This window comes from Marmota monax, unplaced genomic scaffold, assembly GCF_021218885.2.
Source record: "Marmota monax isolate L192 unplaced genomic scaffold, Marmota_monax_Labrador192_F-V1.1 WCK01_AAM20220418_F8-fsc00087, whole genome shotgun sequence".
Classification (NCBI taxonomy): domain Eukaryota; kingdom Metazoa; phylum Chordata; class Mammalia; order Rodentia; family Sciuridae; genus Marmota; species Marmota monax.
Window position 1 is genome coordinate 263,163 of NW_026693476.1, and position 17,893 is coordinate 281,055.

At 43.2% G+C, this 17,893-nt stretch overlaps 1 protein-coding gene and 1 non-coding gene across 2 annotated transcripts in view; one reads left to right on the forward strand and one right to left on the reverse strand.

Annotated features, from left to right (window-relative positions):
* The window catches only part of Phgdh (phosphoglycerate dehydrogenase), a 34,391-nt gene that overhangs the window by 13,438 nt on the left and 3,060 nt on the right, over positions 1-17,893 (reverse strand). Inside the window, exons 2-5 of the mRNA XM_046458158.2 lie at positions 13,360-13,511; positions 9,111-9,176; positions 7,908-7,962; positions 7,716-7,814 (exon numbers count right to left, since the gene is read on the reverse strand). Of these exons, the coding sequence (XP_046314114.1) occupies positions 7,716-7,814; positions 7,908-7,962; positions 9,111-9,176; positions 13,360-13,511 (372 nt within the window). The remainder of the gene's footprint in view (positions 1-7,715; positions 7,815-7,907; positions 7,963-9,110; positions 9,177-13,359; positions 13,512-17,893) is intronic.
* On the forward strand, positions 1,624-1,730 carry LOC124102057 (U6 spliceosomal RNA). Its single transcript, XR_006854789.1, has one exon. It is a non-coding gene; the product is annotated as a U6 spliceosomal RNA (small nuclear RNA).

Sequence of the window (17,893 nt, forward strand, 5' to 3'; positions counted from 1 at the left end):
GCGGCACCCCAGGGATGTACTTGTAATCCAGAGCCCTGCCTCAGAGGCACCAATCACATATCAAAGCAAGTGTCAGGCCCCTCTGGACCCAGGTCCTCAATCCCAAATAAGAATGGGTGAATGACTTCAGCCACCCCCTGCTTTAATACTCAATCCTTTAAAGTTTCTTGTAAAAAAAAAAAAAAAAAAAATTCCCCTTAACACTGAGAGGAGAATGTTCAGAGCTAATCTAGCAGGAAAAACCAAAACAAAACAAAAAACAGCATAATACTTGAGCTGCAGATCTCCCTGGGTGGAGGAATTAGGTCCCTCCTTTGCTCTTTTGAGTTCTCAACTATATGGGTTTGTAGATTCCTTTTGGAATTAGGGGAACATAAAAATTATTTTACAATACAGTGGAAAAGAAGACTTTGGTTTCCAATGCAGAACAGCAGGGGAAGAAAATAAAAATGCTTATGCATACGTCAAAGCCTTTGGATTCCATATTTCATTATTTGCCTTGTGGAATGAGCCGAGCAAAGCCACGCAGCCCCAACCCAACCACTGCTGTCCATTTGAGGCTGCTTCCTGGGGCCTACCAGGACCATAGCCACAGGGCACCAAGGGCTTACAAGTTCTGGACCCCCAATCAGATACTGCCATTCCCTTTTATATGAAATCTACTCATTTCTGGTGTGGAGAAGGAAGTGTCCAGGAGGATCCCTGTCTTCACCCTGACAAGTCTTCTTTGTCTGCTGACACTGAACAATATCCCCATTCATCTCTAATCCAGATGTATTTTTTTTCTTCATGTGGAGCCAGGAGAAGAAAAGCACAGCCTCAAGGAAGGAGCTCACAGCACCCTATTGGCCTGTTCTGTTCTCAGGAGCCAAGACTGGGAGGAGGAAGGATCCCGCAGTCCTGGCCTGGCCCAGTGCCTCTGCTAAGCCAGCAGGTGCCTGAGGCTGCTGGGAGCAGCCTGGGAGAGGAGCAGACAAGCATCTTCCTAGTGGTTGGCAAGGCACCCACTCAGTTTCTTTCTCACAGAGACAATATCTCATTTATTTGCAGATAAATAACTACAGGGAACAAATTTGGCTGAAAAAAGCCTTGTTCTCATTTTCACATGAGATAACTAGAACAGAAAGTAGCTGAACTCAGTTAGGGTTCCTACACAGGAGAGAATAGCCTAGCATATGTTTGGGGAGTTGAAAAAATGACATCAGGTCCAGAAGTCATGTGCTTGCCCAGTGTCCCATCTTTCCTGGAAAAGATCAGATGTCCTACAGGATGCAGAAGTTGGAGCACTTTCAAGTACATGCCTTTCAAAGATTATTCCCAGAGAGGGTCCTTGGGGAGAAATAAAAAGGATTCCCCCACCTCAGTACCAGCCCCAGCCCCAGCCCCAGCATAGACTCTTAATGTTGGAGCAACAGAGGAGAAAACCACCTTTTCTAAGCAGTTCTCCGGGGGTATTTCAGGACACCCTGGGAGGCTCTTCTTCTAGTTCTAGGGTGCTGCTGGCTCAGCACAGGATGGAGGAAAGAAAAAGCCTTCAAATTCAAGGGGCTCTAATGGAGAACTACAATGGTCACACTCCCTTCTATCCCACAGCCAAGTTCTTTAGCTTATCACTGGAACTCAGTGCTCACTTTGGCAGCACATATACTAAAATTGGAACAATACAAAGCAGGTTAGTATGGCCCCTGCACAAAGATGATATGCAAATTCATGAAACATTCCATGGTTTTGGAATCCTTATATAGCATTCATGAGGTTATAAATTAGTACATCTGCTATGGAGTAGTTATCTCAGAAGACTAGGAATGGAACTACCATATGACCCAGCTATACCACTCCTTGGCATTTATTCAAAAGAATTAAAGTCAGTGTTCTATAGTGATACACACATACCCATGTTTATAGCAGTGCAATTCACAAGAGTCAAATTATGGAACCAGCCTAGGTGCCTGTCAATGGATGAATGGATAAAGAAAATGAGATATATATATGGAATTTTATTCAGCCATAAAGAAGAACAATTGTGTCATAAGCAGGAAAATGAGGGAATTTGAGAGTACAATGTTAACTAAAATAAGCCAAACTCGGAAAGTTAAGGATTGTATGTTTTTTCTAATGTGGAAGGTAGAGAGAAAAAAAAAAGGGAAGAAAAGGGGGAGGGTAGAATCTCAGGAAAATAGAAGGGAGACCATTTCAGTAGAGGAAGGAAACCAGGGGGTGGGAAAAGAGAAGTACTGGAGAATAAAATTGATCAAATTATGTTATGTGCATGTATGAGCCTACTATGGGCAATTATACTACACCAATTTAAAAAAAAAAAAAAAAAAAAAGACCTTAAAGGAAAAAATAACTAATAAAGCCAGGCACAGTGGTGCACACCTGTAATCCCTGCCACTTGGAGGCTGAGTCAGGAGGACCACAAGTTTGAGGTCAGTCTCAACCACTGAATGCAATCCTGTCTCAAAATAAAAAATTAGAATGGCTAAGGATGTCACTGAGAGGTAGAGCATCCCAGTTCAATCCCCAGTGCTGAGAAAAACAAAACAAACAACAACAAAAAAATCAGATCAGTTCAAAGCTGCTGAGGTAAAGACCCAAAGTCCAATACCTGCTGTCTCCTGGAGCTTCCTCTCTGCTCCTACCTGTGTCCCTAGGACATCCTTCCAGAACCTGAGGATGTGGGAAGTTTTAAAAGCACTGCTTTAAGGCAGTAAGAATTCCAGGTACCAAGCTGAGACGAGAGCTGCCTATCCCACAGAGTATCTGTTCTCTGAACAGCTGAGCACAGTGACATGGTACAGGAGCTACATTAAACTAGTATAGATCACCAATGAAGCCAGTGGTGGTCCTGGGCAAAGAGCACACGCAGAGTGAAGGAAACTGCCCCTCTGTCTAGTCCTATTACCTGGAGCTTATCAGATGACCTTGCTGGGACTCAGTTTTCTTATCTGTAAACATGGGGTGATATGTTCAGTTGGTAAGCAGGGTGGTTGTGAGCAGAGTGACCGACACGGCAGACATCAGTAAATATTAGCTGAGTCTGATGGATCAGTAACAACTGGTGGCTCAGGTTCAAGGTCCATCCTTCTGGGCTAAAGTCAGATTCATCCCAACCCTGGCCACAAAGAAACTGTTAAGGGATGCTGATCCCTCCCTCTGGAAAACTTGGATAAGAAAGTACAAGGCTTAGTTCCAAACTGGCTTGGGTCTGTTAACACATTCTAGGGGACAGACTGGCACAAACTAGCTGAGTCTTTATTCAGCAACACTATTGAGAAAAATGTCTAAGGAAGAGGAGAATTAAGTATAAGACCTTATGGCTCACACCACCAGCAGGCTGCAGGCTGATTAGTACAGAGTGTGTGGAATTACACCTCCCTTGCTCTGGAATCTGTACTTCTTTTAATGCTGCCAAAAGTCATATTATCTTTTTTATCATGTTAATCACACTGCTCTTTTGTCAACCAAAGCCATCCTCTCCCAAGGAAAGGTTTTCACAAATGCTTCTCTGTGCAAAACTTGTCTAGTTGGGCCGGGGTTGTGGCTCAGCAGTAGAGTGCTCCCCTAGCATGTGCGAAGTACTGGGTTCAATCCTCAACACCACACAAAAATAAATAAATAAAATAAAGGTATTGTGTCCAACTACAACTAAAAAATAAATATTTAAAAAAAAAAACCTTGTCTAGTTGTTTTTCGGACACACAAAAAAGGAAATGATTCTAGCTAAATTTCCTGGTAGGATGCCTAATTACGTGAGCTTTCTTATGTCTTTTAGGACCTGATTCTGCATTAAATTCTGATTCTGTATTAAATTCCTTTCCTCGCTTCCTGTCATCCACAAATGACACGTGGTCCAGGCTTTTAGGAGACAAAGTAGACCCCTATTCATGAACAATCTTCCTCCAGATGGACAATGTCAGTTCTTCAACCTGTTACTAATCACTTTAACAGTGGAAGCACCACCAAGCTCAGGGGCTGTATCTTAGCCCCAAGAGATCATGAAAGAGACCTAAAGTCTACATCTGCAAACAATCTATCATCGAAGGTATGGCAAAAAGAAAAAAAAAAGGCAGTTTATCCATACAATGGAATTCCACACGAAAGTTTTAAAATGTGGTAAATCTAGCCAGTCTAAAACCTATAGTTTTATCACCTTCTTTCCATACTGGGAATTGAACCCAGGCACAATCCACCATTAAGCCACATCCCCAGTCCTATTTATTTTTTATTTTGAGACAGGGTTTCACTAAGTTGTCCAGGTTGGCCTTAAACTTGTGATCTTCAATCTCCCAAATTGCTTGGGATTACAGAAATGCATCACTTCACCAGGCAATATTTTTATTTTAATACCGCACACAATATTGTGTTCTCTACTGGCACAGATCCATAAAACTGTATGCATTTTATGTCAATGCACAGAAAAAAAAAATGTGTGCATTTGGGTAATACATGCCAAACGGACTAGGTTTGGGAAAGTAAATAAGGCTTTTTTTTTTAAATCTATATCCTAATTTTCCTGAGAATGAATTCATTTATTATATGACTAAAATATATTACTTTTACCCATTATACCCCATCATTCTATATATGGGATATCCATAAAAAACCCAAACTGAACAATAAACGTAGTACTTACGGTTGCTTTGAACTAAATATTGTCTTTAAGTTCTGCTCCTGTGAGAATACATTTGAAAATAGATGTATATTTCTAGATGTATTTATGAAAATTTATGTGTGTACATAGATAGATAGATATGTAAAGGCTATATGCTCTAGATTATGATTTCCAACATATTTTAATGCACCTGTGTAGACTTCATTGAAATATCTGCAGAATTTAAAACTTTGGACTTAACTGGTTTAAACAGTCCAGATAAATAATATTTTCCATGCTCTACCAGTACAATAATAGTTTCCAAAGAGAACAAGGCTAGTTTGAAACAGCCAGTGTTTAATAAAAATCAATCATTGTTTCCTCAAACAATCTTTTTCTTAATTTGTTAGAGAATCTTCCTTCCTTTAAAAAGGAGTCTTGCTCTCCATGACTGCTAGACAATGGATAGAAGTTTGGATGATGAGATTGGGCTCTCTCTGCCCTGAAACAAAACTCATCAGGACACAGAAGTGTATTATTAGAGAACATGGCCAAGTTGAGCAGCCAAGAAAGAGAGGCCCATTTGGACCACTCACAAATGACCAGGGCCAGGCAGCTCTGGAGGAGCCGAGGTGGGAGGGGGACATTCCAGAGGTTTACAAAGAGTGTATTTCAAAATCAAGACAGCTGTGAGTGACCTTCCAGATACTCTCGGACAGAAGATATCCCAGGGGAAGCATGTGCACTCTCAAGGCCGTGGTGGGAATAAAACATTTGAGAAAATATGTTGTGGGTGATCTGCTGGAAACATAGGAAACGAAATCCGCAGGCTCCAGACATCTCTCTGAATAAACATGTGCCTGAGAGGTATCAATCATTTCCTGACGTTGATACTGAAGGTTCCACATTCCCATGCACCTCAAAAGCAGCTAGGGGCAGTTGGTAAGCAGACGAACAAGCTTCACTGCCATTGCCACTACTCAGGAAATGAAGTGGGGTTTACCGGCTGGACTCAGTCACCGTCATGATCTCCTTGAGGACGAATGCTACTGAGCTAGAAGAGTCTGGTGGGTGGTGGTACACCAGGAAGGAGCGAGGGAATTAGGGACTGGCTGCTGGCATCTGTCTCCAAGTCACTGCATCATCAATGAAACACTCATCTGGTTGGCTTCATGTGCTCTTAGTGCTATTTAACCCCTGATGTTATGGTTTGGATATGAGGTTCCCCCAACAAAAAGCTCATATTAAATAATGGAGCAATGTTCAGAGGTGAGAAGATTATATTATGAAGCTGTAAGTTAATCAGTGTACTAATCCATTTGATGGATCAATGATTTGGAAGGACTACTGCACTGGGTGATAACTATTGGCAGGTGGGGCATGGCTGGAGGAAGTAGGTCACAAGAGGCATGTCTTTAGGGTTCATGTTTGATCCCTGAAGCGTCAATCTTTCTGATTCCTGACTGTCATCATCAGAGCAGCCTTCTTCCACCATGATGTTCTGCCTCACTTGGGCCCACAGCAATGGGATCTAACCATGAACTGAGCCCTTGAAACTAGGAGCACAACATCAACTTCTCCTCCTCTGAGTTGTTCTTGTCAGGTATCTTGGTCACTGTGATGAAAATCAGACTACCATACCTGATCTTAGGTTTTAGAAGATCAGAATCCTCCACGGGCTATAGGTTGACCTTGATTCTCACAAAACATAAAGGAGGAGAAAGTGTTGTTGATGGCTCATGGCATCCCTCTACCCCTACACACAGAGCAAGGATGTGGTTTGTTTTCATGATCAAAAGATCCTGCTGGGCCATGCCCACCTTTCTCGGGGATCTAGAAAAATCTCTCTCCTTCCCGTTGCTGAGATTTATGAAAGAAATCTGACTTAAATAAATAGAGTGAAGAATGGAGGCAGGAAGCAGAGGAAGATATTCAATGTGGTATAATGGGATGCCCATATGTGTTCTAGGCTGCCATCCATTTCTGAGTTCTTAGGCAATGACTTACAAATATGGAAATCAATATTGAGTTAAGGGTTGACCTATAACATCCCTTCTAGCTCTATGAAGGTAGGAGGATAGAGATGAAGAGAAAGAGCAAGAGAGAACGGGAAAGTTCCAAAGCAGCTCTATGTAAACATGTTCTAGACATATGATAGTCTGATTATTGTTAAGACAATTTTCCTTAATGTTTAACTAAAGGCTTCCTGGCTGCAGTGTGACCCATAACCCCTGTAACTCCTTCAACAACCATGGTGAACTCGGGGATGTCTGCTGGCCCTCTTAGCCACCTCCATCTCTCCAGCCTGTCTGGGCAACACTGCAGGACCCTTCTCTCAATTGACTGGTCTCCCTGTTGGCAGGGTCTGTTGGATTAGCCTGAGGGGATGACACTACTGTTGATCACAGTTTTCCCTTGACCAGAAGCCTCTGAGCTCCCAGAGTAGGAAAAGGTATGGGCCAGGCAGGATTTCTGAGATATCTTCTGGCCACTATGGGCTCTATAATTCTACCACAGTGTGCATACAAGCACCTTTAAATCTGCTTTTTTTTTTTGTACTGGAGATTGAACCCAGAGGTGCTTTACCATTGAGTTTATTTTGAGAGAGGGTCTTGCTAAGTTGCTGAGGGTAGCCTCAAACTTGGGATTTTCCTGCTTCAATGTCCAGAGTTGCTGGGATTACAGGTATGTGCCACCACACCCCACACACTTTTTAATCTTTTCTGGAATAGGAAGAGAAACAAAAAGTACAGGACAACTGTAGTACTAAAAGTATTTGATGCTGTTTTATAAAGTATTGCAGGAGAGCAGAGACAGCAAACCAGGAGTCCTCGTAGCCAGACAGGACAGGATGGACAGAGAGCTAAAACCCTCTCCAGCTCACTGGGACTCAGGGCTATTGACTCACTGGAGAGCTGACGGTCCTTTATCAAGTATTCCCAGCTTTTGAGTTCAAATGTCCTGGATAGCATGTCAGTGTTCCCTCCATCCCTGGCTTTAATGTGTAGTCAGGAGCTCTAAGGACCCATTTAAGACAAAGGCTCTGGCTTCTCCCAAGCTAAACTGTATCTTCCAAAATGTACAGAAAGCCCCATGTCCAAGGGGTCTGGCAACCTCTTACCTTCATCCCAAAGGACTGCATCCGGGTGGCCACCTCTCTCCCAATCCTGCCCAAGCCAAGAATTCCCAAGGTCTTTCCATTCAGCTCGATCCCCATGAACTGCAATGGGCAAAAGGCAGAGAAGTTGATTCAATACTGAGTGTGGAGCTCGGGCACTGAGCCCCGGTCAGATGCGGCCAGGCCACTGCTCACCTTCTTCCGCTCCCACTTCCCGTTCTTCATGGAAGCTGTCGCCTGGGGAATCTGCCTGCAAGGACAGAAACAGTTTCAGCAGGCCCACCAAGGCTCCCACCAACCCAGGAAGGAAGTACCAAGACAGAGCTGCACAGCTTCCACCCTCCGACGGTCATTCTACTAGAAATAAGGGGACCCTTGGCAACTCCTGACTTAGGAAACCTGGACCAGGATCTCACAGAGTTTCCCAGGCTGGCCTTGAACTTGTGATCCTTCTGCCTCAACCTCCCCAAGTAACTGGGGTTATAGGAATATTCCATCATCTCTGGATGGGAAAAGGGTAAATCTTGGATCCCAGCAGGTTTCAAGCGTGAGTAAAGAGACCTGGCTACCTGGACCCCTGGTTTAAGGATCCAAGAATCTTCAAAGGAACCTAGAACAGCTTCCTGTCTTGTTTATTGAGAGCTTTTTCCTTCCTGTTGATCACAGAAATTCATGAAATGCCTATTCAACAGAAGTGCATCATTTCTGCCAAATGACTACCAAACACAATGGACACAATGGGACTCATGCACATTATGTGCCACATCCAATCCGATTACTGGACTGTCCCCTCTACTCAAGTGGTTCACACCCTCCAGGACCCCTTGCTGGAAGAGTAAGAGATTTGAGCACTTGGGTTTGGTTTTGTTATGAATCCACAGATGGGCACAGGAATCTGGAGCCGGTGTGGATTCCATGCTATTACACTACATATTTATAAGTGACAGGTAAGCCCTGAGGGCTATGAGAATTAGCCAGGGCCCAGGTAGGGAAATCAAAGGGAGCTTCGTGAATGAATTATGACATTTGAGATAAATTTTAAAATCTTGAGTTCAAATAAGCTAAAAAATAAGAAGCAGTACCTAGACAAAGATGTTCCAGGAAAACATGCAAGGGTTGGAGGCTAGAGAGTCACAGCCCATGCAGGTACAGAGAGGAGAATGAGCTCTGTATCTACCCCTTCCCCATGTGTACTCATTAGCACCCTGAGCAGCCATAACCTCTGTGTACTGGGAATAGGGGTACTGAGTAGAGGACTGATAGCCTCAAAGGTTCTCGGCAGTCTACAGGTTGCCAGGTTGAAAAGTCATCTTAAGTTTCTCTCCATCAGTTTGCTTGACAAGTCACAATAACTGATATACCAGAGGGTTTGTCTCTGCTGAGAAGCCAAATGCTTACCTGGCCAGGCACATGATCATCCCACACGTGAGCTCTGCAGCACTGAGGCTGTTTCCATTGGGGGTGCTAAAACCCAAAGAAAAGAGGGGACATTAGTAGGCCCAGAATCCGCATTCCTCTGTCCCAACCCCAGACCCCTGTCCTGGATTCTCCAATGTACTCCTGCCCCAGGCCCACGGCTGGCAGGAAGCTGCCTTGTCCTGGCCTACTGTTCCTATGCAGAGGGACCTTCAGAGAAACACTTGGCCCTTCTACCCCATACCTCACTTCTCCCAGGGCAGAGAAGGACTCCACGTGATTAGGAGATGTGTAAGCGGCTCAGCCCTTTCATATCTACCTGCCTATAGAAAGCACAAATCCCCTGCTACTCCATGCCGTCAATCTTACCAAGGCTGTGTAGGTGATGGCTGAGCCAGTCTACTGAATTCACATGTCAGGCCATTGTCCAGAGACCTTCTTTAGGTTACACAACCTGGTTTTTATTAGCATTCTGGTTTGGATATGAGGTGTCCCCCAAAAGCTCCTGTGTCAATGCTAAAGGTAAGATGATTAGATCATAGGAACCATAATCTAATCAGTGGATTAGTTTGTTTCATGAGTTAGTAACTTAAATGGATTGTTGGATGGTAACTATAGGTAGATGGGGCACAGCTGGAGGAAGTGGGTATCTTGAGACTTGCCTTGGGGATTATATTTTTTGTCTCTGACTCTTCCCTGGCTCCTCTCTGCCCCCGCCTCCCCCTGTCTCTCTCTCTCTGATTCCTGGATGCCATGAGCTAACATCTTATATCCTCTGCCATGATGTTCTGCCTCACTTCAGTCCCAGAGCAAGAGCCGACTGACAACAGACTGAAATCTCTGAAACCATGAGGCAAAACAGACTTTTCCTCCTCTAGGTTGTTCTTGTTGGGTATTTTGGTCACAAAATAAGCTGACAAACACAATTAATCACAAAGCTTTTTATTTTCTCTTCACTTGTTTGGCAAGAATGCCTCCTCCACAGGGGGCACTGCTGACTTTGACCATTTTACAGAAAGGAGACTAGAGGAGGAAACTTACAGAACTATTTTTCTTTTTTTAAAAGTCTTTTTATGTTTTTTGAAAGAATTCAACACACATGGTTCACCCTCCTTCTTCCCCTACTGTTTGGATCCTTTCATCTCTAGAAATAAAGGAGAAAAAGTCAAGAGATCCTGAAAAAGATAAAGGAACTCCCAGAGTCTGTCTTTTACAAAACTACCCACTACCCATTCTCCTCCAACGAACAGGCTGTCCAGGGAGGGGAAAGAGGTGAGGGTTGGCGCTGGCCACCTCTGGGTCTAGGGCCAGTGTGAGTTAGCATTTAACATTTCTACCCGTGGATATTGACCTCAGTCAATCCTTGGGTAAATTGACCCCTACCCTCCAGGGGGAGGGGGAGGGCAGTGGAAGGGAAAGGTCTAAAGGACAATGGATCCCTGAGGGATCAAAAAGGGCCTAAGGTCAGGGAAGAGGACTGGGGGTGGCCCTGTACACTATCTAAAGTGCCTGAATAGATGTGGTGCAGCACTGACATGCTGACAATGACCTTTGCCCACAGCTTTCTGCAAATACCACCATAAAGGAGACTCTTCTCCTCTTGGGCCTAAGAAACTGGGGTCTAATTTCCAGAAGGGAAGGAAGAGAAAGGATGAAGTTATTCTGTAATGCCAGATTCGTGGGACCTCAATAGACCTCCAGGAGCTGAATCCGATGCAATCACACTAGAGTCTTTATTGCAAGCTCGAGCCTGTCTCACAACCATTCCCCGTTCCCGACGCAGCGGTCCCAGGGAGTGAATCCTGGTCCTTTGTTCAGTGAGATTTTATAGGTTTTGGGGAATACTCTGTGCGTCACAGCATCACACAGCAAATCATTCCACACCACAGGAAAGTCAAACAACAACTCTTAAAATTGATTAGCACATTCACTGGCGGGAACAAGTTGGGTAGGGGTGATTGGTTAGTACAAAAGGGGGATTCCTTTGAACTGATTGGTTTAAGCCACAAGGGGAGTACGTGCTAAACTACATGGTTTCCCAACATGTTATCAACCACCATAAACTACTGGGGGGTCATCTGGCATCCCAGGTATTTTCCCTGTCTCATGCTGATTGGTGATTGCTAGGGGGTTGCTATGGGTCCTCACCAAGCCTGACTGAGTCAGGGACACCTGGTGCCGCAGATCTCTCCTGTTATTTGTAGACAAACAACTCGGCAGGGTATGTGCTTAGGAGTGCTCTGTGGGTTTTTCAAAGGACAAGGGTCATACCCCCTTCCTTGAACAGGCTTTGCTCTGAGGTAGAGGCTGGTTTCTCAAGGAGTTACATCAGTTTCTTAATTCCACTAGGAAAGTTTGTGGACTGTATGAGGTTAAGTATGGCAGAGCTAACAAAAACCAGCTCTGACAACAAAGCAAGCCGGTAGACCAATAGTACAGAATAGAAGACACAGAGACTAACCCACAAAACTACAATTATCTTATATTAGACAAAGGTTCCAAAAACATGCACTGGAGAAAAGAGAGCATCTTCAACAAATGGTGCTGGGAAAACTGGAAATCCATGTGCAACAAAATGAAATTAAGGCCCTATCTCTCACTGTGCACAAAACTCAACACAAAATGGATCAAGGACCTACGAATTAAACCAGAGACTCTAAGTCTAATAGAAGAAAAAGTAGGCCCTAATCTTCATCATGTGGGATTAGACCCCAACTTCCTTAATAAGACTCCTATAGTGTAAGAATTAAAACCAAGAATCAATAAATGGGATGGAAACGAACTAAAAAGTTTCTTCTCAGCAAAAGAAACAATCTGTGAGGTGAACAGAGAGCCTACATCCTGGGAGCAAATCTTTACCCCTCACACATCAGATAGAGCACTAATCTCTAGGGTATATAAAGAACTCAAAAAGCTAAGCACTTAAAAACAAATAACCCAATCAACAAATGGGCCAAGGACTTTAACAGACAATTCTCAGAAGATGATAAACAATGAATCAACAAATATATGAAAAAATGTTCAACATCTCTAGCAATTAGAGAAATGCAAATCAAAACTACTCTTAGATATCATCTCACTACAGTCAGAATGGCAGCTATTATGAAGACAAACAACAAGTGTTGGCGAGGATGTGGGGGAAAAGGTACACTCATACATTGCTGGTGGGACTGAAAATTGGTGCAGCCAATATGGAAAGCAGTATGGAAATTCCTTGGAAAACTGGGAATGGAACCACCATTTGCCCCAGCTATCCCTCTTCTCTGTTTATACCCAAAAGACTTAAAAACAGCATACTACAGGAATACAGCCACATCAATGTTTATAGCAGCACAATTCACAATAGCTTAACTGTGGAGCCAACCTAGATGTCCTTTTTAAAAAAAAATGTGGCATACATACACAATGGAATTTTATTCAGCAATAAGAGAATAAAATCATGACATTTGCAAGTAAATGGATGGCATTGGAGAAGATAATGCTAATAATACGACTCCTATAGCATAAGAATTAAAGTTAGTGAATCCCAAAAAAACAAATGCTGAATGTTTTCTCTGATATAAGGAGGCTGACTCAGTGGGGTAGGGAGGGGGAGCATGGGAGGAACTGGTGAATTCTAGATAGAGCAGAGAAGTGAGAGGGAAAGGGAGAGGGCAGGGGATTAGTAAGGATGGTGGAATGTGATAGACATCATCATCCAAAGTACATGTATGAGACACAAGTTGGTGTCAACATACTTTATTTACAACCAGAGATATGAAAAATTGTACTGTACACATGTACTAAGAATTGTAATGCATTCCAAATCAATAAAACATAAAAATAAAATAATAATAAATAATAATAATAATGAAAACAGCCCTGAATAGAACAATGGAAGGGGATGGGCCAAGCAGATAAACTCACTAACATTCTTATTTCCAAGCCAGACTACAAATGTGCATGCACTACACATAGGTGGGTATGTGAAACACTGAGATTACAGAGAGCCTCAACCTCACACACCTCGGAAAGGCTATACTATAGGTTGTTGATGGTCCATAGGGACTCAGGGCCTGGACCAGGCATCCCTCTGGAAGCCCTTCTAACTCTGACAGGGTCTTGATAAGTTGCTAAGAGTCTCACTAAATTGCTGGGATTATAGGAGTGCACATCATACCTGGTCTCTAAGCAGAATTTCCCCCATCCCTCCGTCAGTCTCCACACCCACCCCTCAGCCTCCATGACTTACTTCATGACAAGGATGCCCTTTCTTGTTGCAGCCTCCAGATCCACATTATCCACACCTGTGCCAGCCCTGCCAACCACCTGGAGCTTCTCAGCTGCATTGATGACATCAGCAGTGACCTTAGTGGCTGAGCGAACGATAAGGCCTTCACAGTCCTACAGAGAAGAAGAAAAAATTGGGGACACCAAGTCATTCTATAAGACCTCCTGAGGTTTCAGAGTAAGAGATGTGTTCCCAAAGCCACACAATTGGCAATGTGTGTCCACTTATAGGCAACTTAGATATCCTCACTGAAAACTACAGGGAGATATGGACCAGAAAGCAGTAATTTTCAATTATAGTTAAGGAGAACTAGACACAGTGGTGCATGCCTATAATCATAGCAACTCAGGAGGCTGAGGCAAGAGGATCACAAGTTCGAGACCAGCCTCAGCAACTTAGTGAGACCCTGCCTCAAAATAAAAAATAACAAGAACTGGAGATGTTGCTCAGTTGGAAAGCACCCTTGGGTTCAATCCCCAGTACTGCAAAATCAAATAAATAAATAAATTTTAAAATTAAACCCCTATCTTTCACCCAGACACATCCCCTGACTCCTCACCCCTAGTATCCATCTATAAATTGAAAGGGTTTGATCCATTTTCCCCACAAGAGGTCTCAGCTGAATTCCATGAAACCTCCTCTAGAAAAGCCTTGAGAATCTGGATCCCAGCTGGGTGGTGGTGGCACATGCCGGTAACCCCAGCTGCCTTGGAGGTGGTAGCAGCAGGATTAGAAATTCCAAGCCAATCAGGAACATCTTAGTCAAACAACTTAGTGAGACCCTGCCTCAAAATAAAAAATAAAATGGGCTGGTGGAGCACACCTGACTGAGTTCAATCCCCACTACTACAAAACCACATTATTAGGCACAAGCCTAGAGTTTAGGAACACACTTGGACAGAGTAGTTAACTGCAGAGAGAGAGATTTATCTTCCCTGAGGAGAGAAAAGGAATGAAGCTTATGCTGTAGCATAGAATATTTAGATCTGGAGGGCTTCTAAGCACTGTACTTGTATACTCATACAAGAGTGGTGGTAGAACTTTCTGTCTAGAGGTGGTTGCACTTACACATCCTCACTGGCTGGGGCTGTGCCTGCCAGCAGAGAGCCCCATGCAGGCAGCTTGAAAGGCACTCCAACCCCTTTTGTGTTTGTGGTTCTGCAATAGAACCTCAAAGCAGGAGATTCCAAGAAACATTCATGAACATCTGGCCCAAGCTCATTTTGCAGATAAGAAACTGAAGCCCTAGACAGATTTTGTATTAACACACTTTCTGTATCTGTATTCTGTATCTCCACAGTACCAGTCTCACCAGGCTTGGGGCTGTGCTGGTAAACTATCGACTGAGCATCTACTGAGTGTAGGCATTACACCAGGTGCTTTGCATTATCCCTATCACAACTCCAAAGAGAAGGGGCATAATTGTCCTCAATTTTCAGGTGAAAAACAGGGTTTGAGAGGTAAGCTGCCCGAAGTCACTCTTACAGATTGAAAACCAGCCCTAAAAATGGAAAGTCGTTGCTGTTGGCAAGCTCAGACTATATAAAAGCTTCTCAAGATGTCCAAACGATAAGGTCAGAGTCAGGGTCATGGCCAGTTAGGTGTGAAATCTAAACTGTAAAATCCCTTGGAGGGATTTACTAGTAGTAAAAGCTAACATTTTTTGAGCATGTCCCTTACATCAGGCACTGTGCTTCACAGTAATACTGACACAGATAGTATAATGATCCCCATATTGCAGACAAGTTCACTGACACTTAAAGAATTTAGGTAACTTCTTGAAATCACCCAGCTAGGATATAGCAGAAGCTGGAATCAAGCCCATTTTTTTTAACCCAGGGGCACTTTACCACTGAACCACATCCTCAGTACTTTTTATTTTCTTTTGAGACAGGATCTCTTTAAGTTGCTGAGGCTGGCTTTGAACTTGTGATCCTCCTGCCTAAATCACTGGGATTAGAGGCATGCACCACTGTGCCAGACTAAGTCCAAGTTGTTTGAGGGTCTAAGTCTAAGACCTTACAAATATAGGATTTAAAAACACCTGAACCAAGAGAGACACTGGCAGAAATATGTGGCTCCTATGAGATGGCCTCTAGGATCCCCAATAAATGTCCCAGATCTTCTGGCTACCTACTCCTTCCAGTCAGCCTACCCACGGGGAGCCACAGACAGCCTTGAATAGCTCTAACTACAAGAGCAAATTGAATCTGGGTTGCAGGCTGGAACATATTAATAACCATATTAAACACCCCCAGTGAATGAATGAGCTCAGTGATTTGAGGCCCACAGAAACCCACACCTACTGCCTTCCCCCAATTAAACACCAGAAACCCCCCTCCCTTGACTGTGATAACAAGGCATGTCATCCACCTGTGACAGTGCTTAAGGATTTTCAGGAATTTTTTTGAAAAGGGAGAACAAGTTGAAAGAGAACACAAGAAACATATTTAGAAATTGATCAAGAGAACCAAATAGGCACTAGACAAACAGACCTATGAATACGTGGGAATTTAGAAAATAAAGTCAGACAATGTATAGCATTAGGAAAATTCAAGAGGAAAAATATTTAAATTACTAGCTCACTTCAAATTTTTAAAACTTCAAATGAATCAAAGATTTTTTTTTTTAAAGCATTTGGAAAAAAAAAAAAAACATGCATAAGCAGGAGGGTCATGAATTTGAGGCCAGCCTTGGAAATTTAGCATGACTCTTATCTCAAAACAGAAAAAGAAAAAAAGAGAAATGTAAATTTCAAATATATTTTCAGCCATCATACTGGCAAAATGAAAATTGATAAAATTCTGTGTTGGCAGACATGTAGGGAAATGGGAATGTGTCTTGTATAGTCTTTTTGGAGGGCAACTGGAACAATATGAGTAAAAACAGGGTTTGCTCATTTTTAATGTGTTCCTTCGAGGCCAGTAATTACCCCTTAGGTAAATGGTTACACACTGAGGAATTAAACCGCCTTTGGAAACGGTCAACCCAGGACCCAAGGTCAAAGTTCCACTGACAAGGTGGGAGATGGAAGATATGAAGTAGGGATGTATCCTTTGTATCAGTTCCAGGCTTACATCCTTCCCTGAGAACTGTTCCGGATATTCTACTCAGTCATTCCCTTGGGCCTCCTTCAGTGCTTCCTCCAAAGCTGTCATCACACTCCCCAAGCTCTGAAAATCTGCTACCCACAAGAAAAACCAACAGTAAAGGATGCAGATTCCCCAAGAATCCACCTGTTCTTGCATCACCCAAGAACAAGCAGAGAAACAGCACAATTTTTCCTTTAAAAAGCACCTCTTTGGATGGATCTCTTTATGGAGATTTACCCTGCAATCTCTCTATCTTTTCCCAAGCCAGCCTTCTTTGACACCACTGAGCCAGAAGCACCCTCAATCTAATGGGTACTAGTGTGCATTTGGTGCTGGCCTGTCCCAAGGACCAGTTGGCCTTTGGAGACTGTATTCAGGAGACCTTGGTTCCGTATTAGAATGGCACTGGTCAAAGTTATCTAGCTTCCAAGACCTCCCACAACCTCACCAGCCACCTTTTCCCAATTCATTCCATCAGTACAATTCACTGAGAGCCTGACAGCCAACCTACTTTCAAGGGAACTCTCAAAGTAACACTCCTTCCCTCCAAGATTGCTCCGGGTTGCTCACTCCTTTCTTCTACTTGTGCAAACTATGGACCCATCCAAAGATCCAAAAGAGCTTTCTTCTCAACACACCAGCCCTCCCTCCTTTTTAACACCCCTCCCTACCATCTTGGGAATCAAGCATCTCAATGCAAATACACTCTGCTGTTTACTGCTCTTGCTGTGGTTTCTGTATCAGAGCTGCAACTGGAACAGGCACACCCAGAGCTTCCCTGCACATTGCCATTCCCCCTCTCCTTAGGTGGAAAACAGCAGGCCACAGATCAGTTTGATTCATGAATGTTCCAGACAAACTATGCTAAGTCAGCAGTGGAAACCAAGTCCCATTCCTCAAGTTCACACATGCTTCCTTTCCCAGGAGAGCTGACTTGATCTTGCAGGTAGTTCAGGGTTGCTCTTGCCTCTGACTTAAATCATAGGGCAAATCAATGAAGCTCTCCTGGTCTTGATCCCCAGCAATAGGGAATACAGGTATACTCTATTTTGCACTCTGTGTATGATCCTGATTAACTAGGTGGTTATTTAACACATGCAAACCAAATCCCAGTGTAATGTTTATTTTTAAAAAGCTTTTGAAATGGTGGATTCTTGCATAGAAACGTTTATTCCTTCTTAATCTTTCTGAAAATTCTGAGATAAAATATAAATGTGCTTCAGTAGATTAGATGCATTACCAGTGTTCAATTTAGTGGTACTGACCAGCATTGCTATTTAATGAATAGAAGAAAATATCAGAATGCATATTATGTAGTATTATTTCATAAACTTATATATGTCTAGGTGCACACATGTGGATGAGAGTATTGAGTTAGGATGTAATGTGGCACATGGTCATAG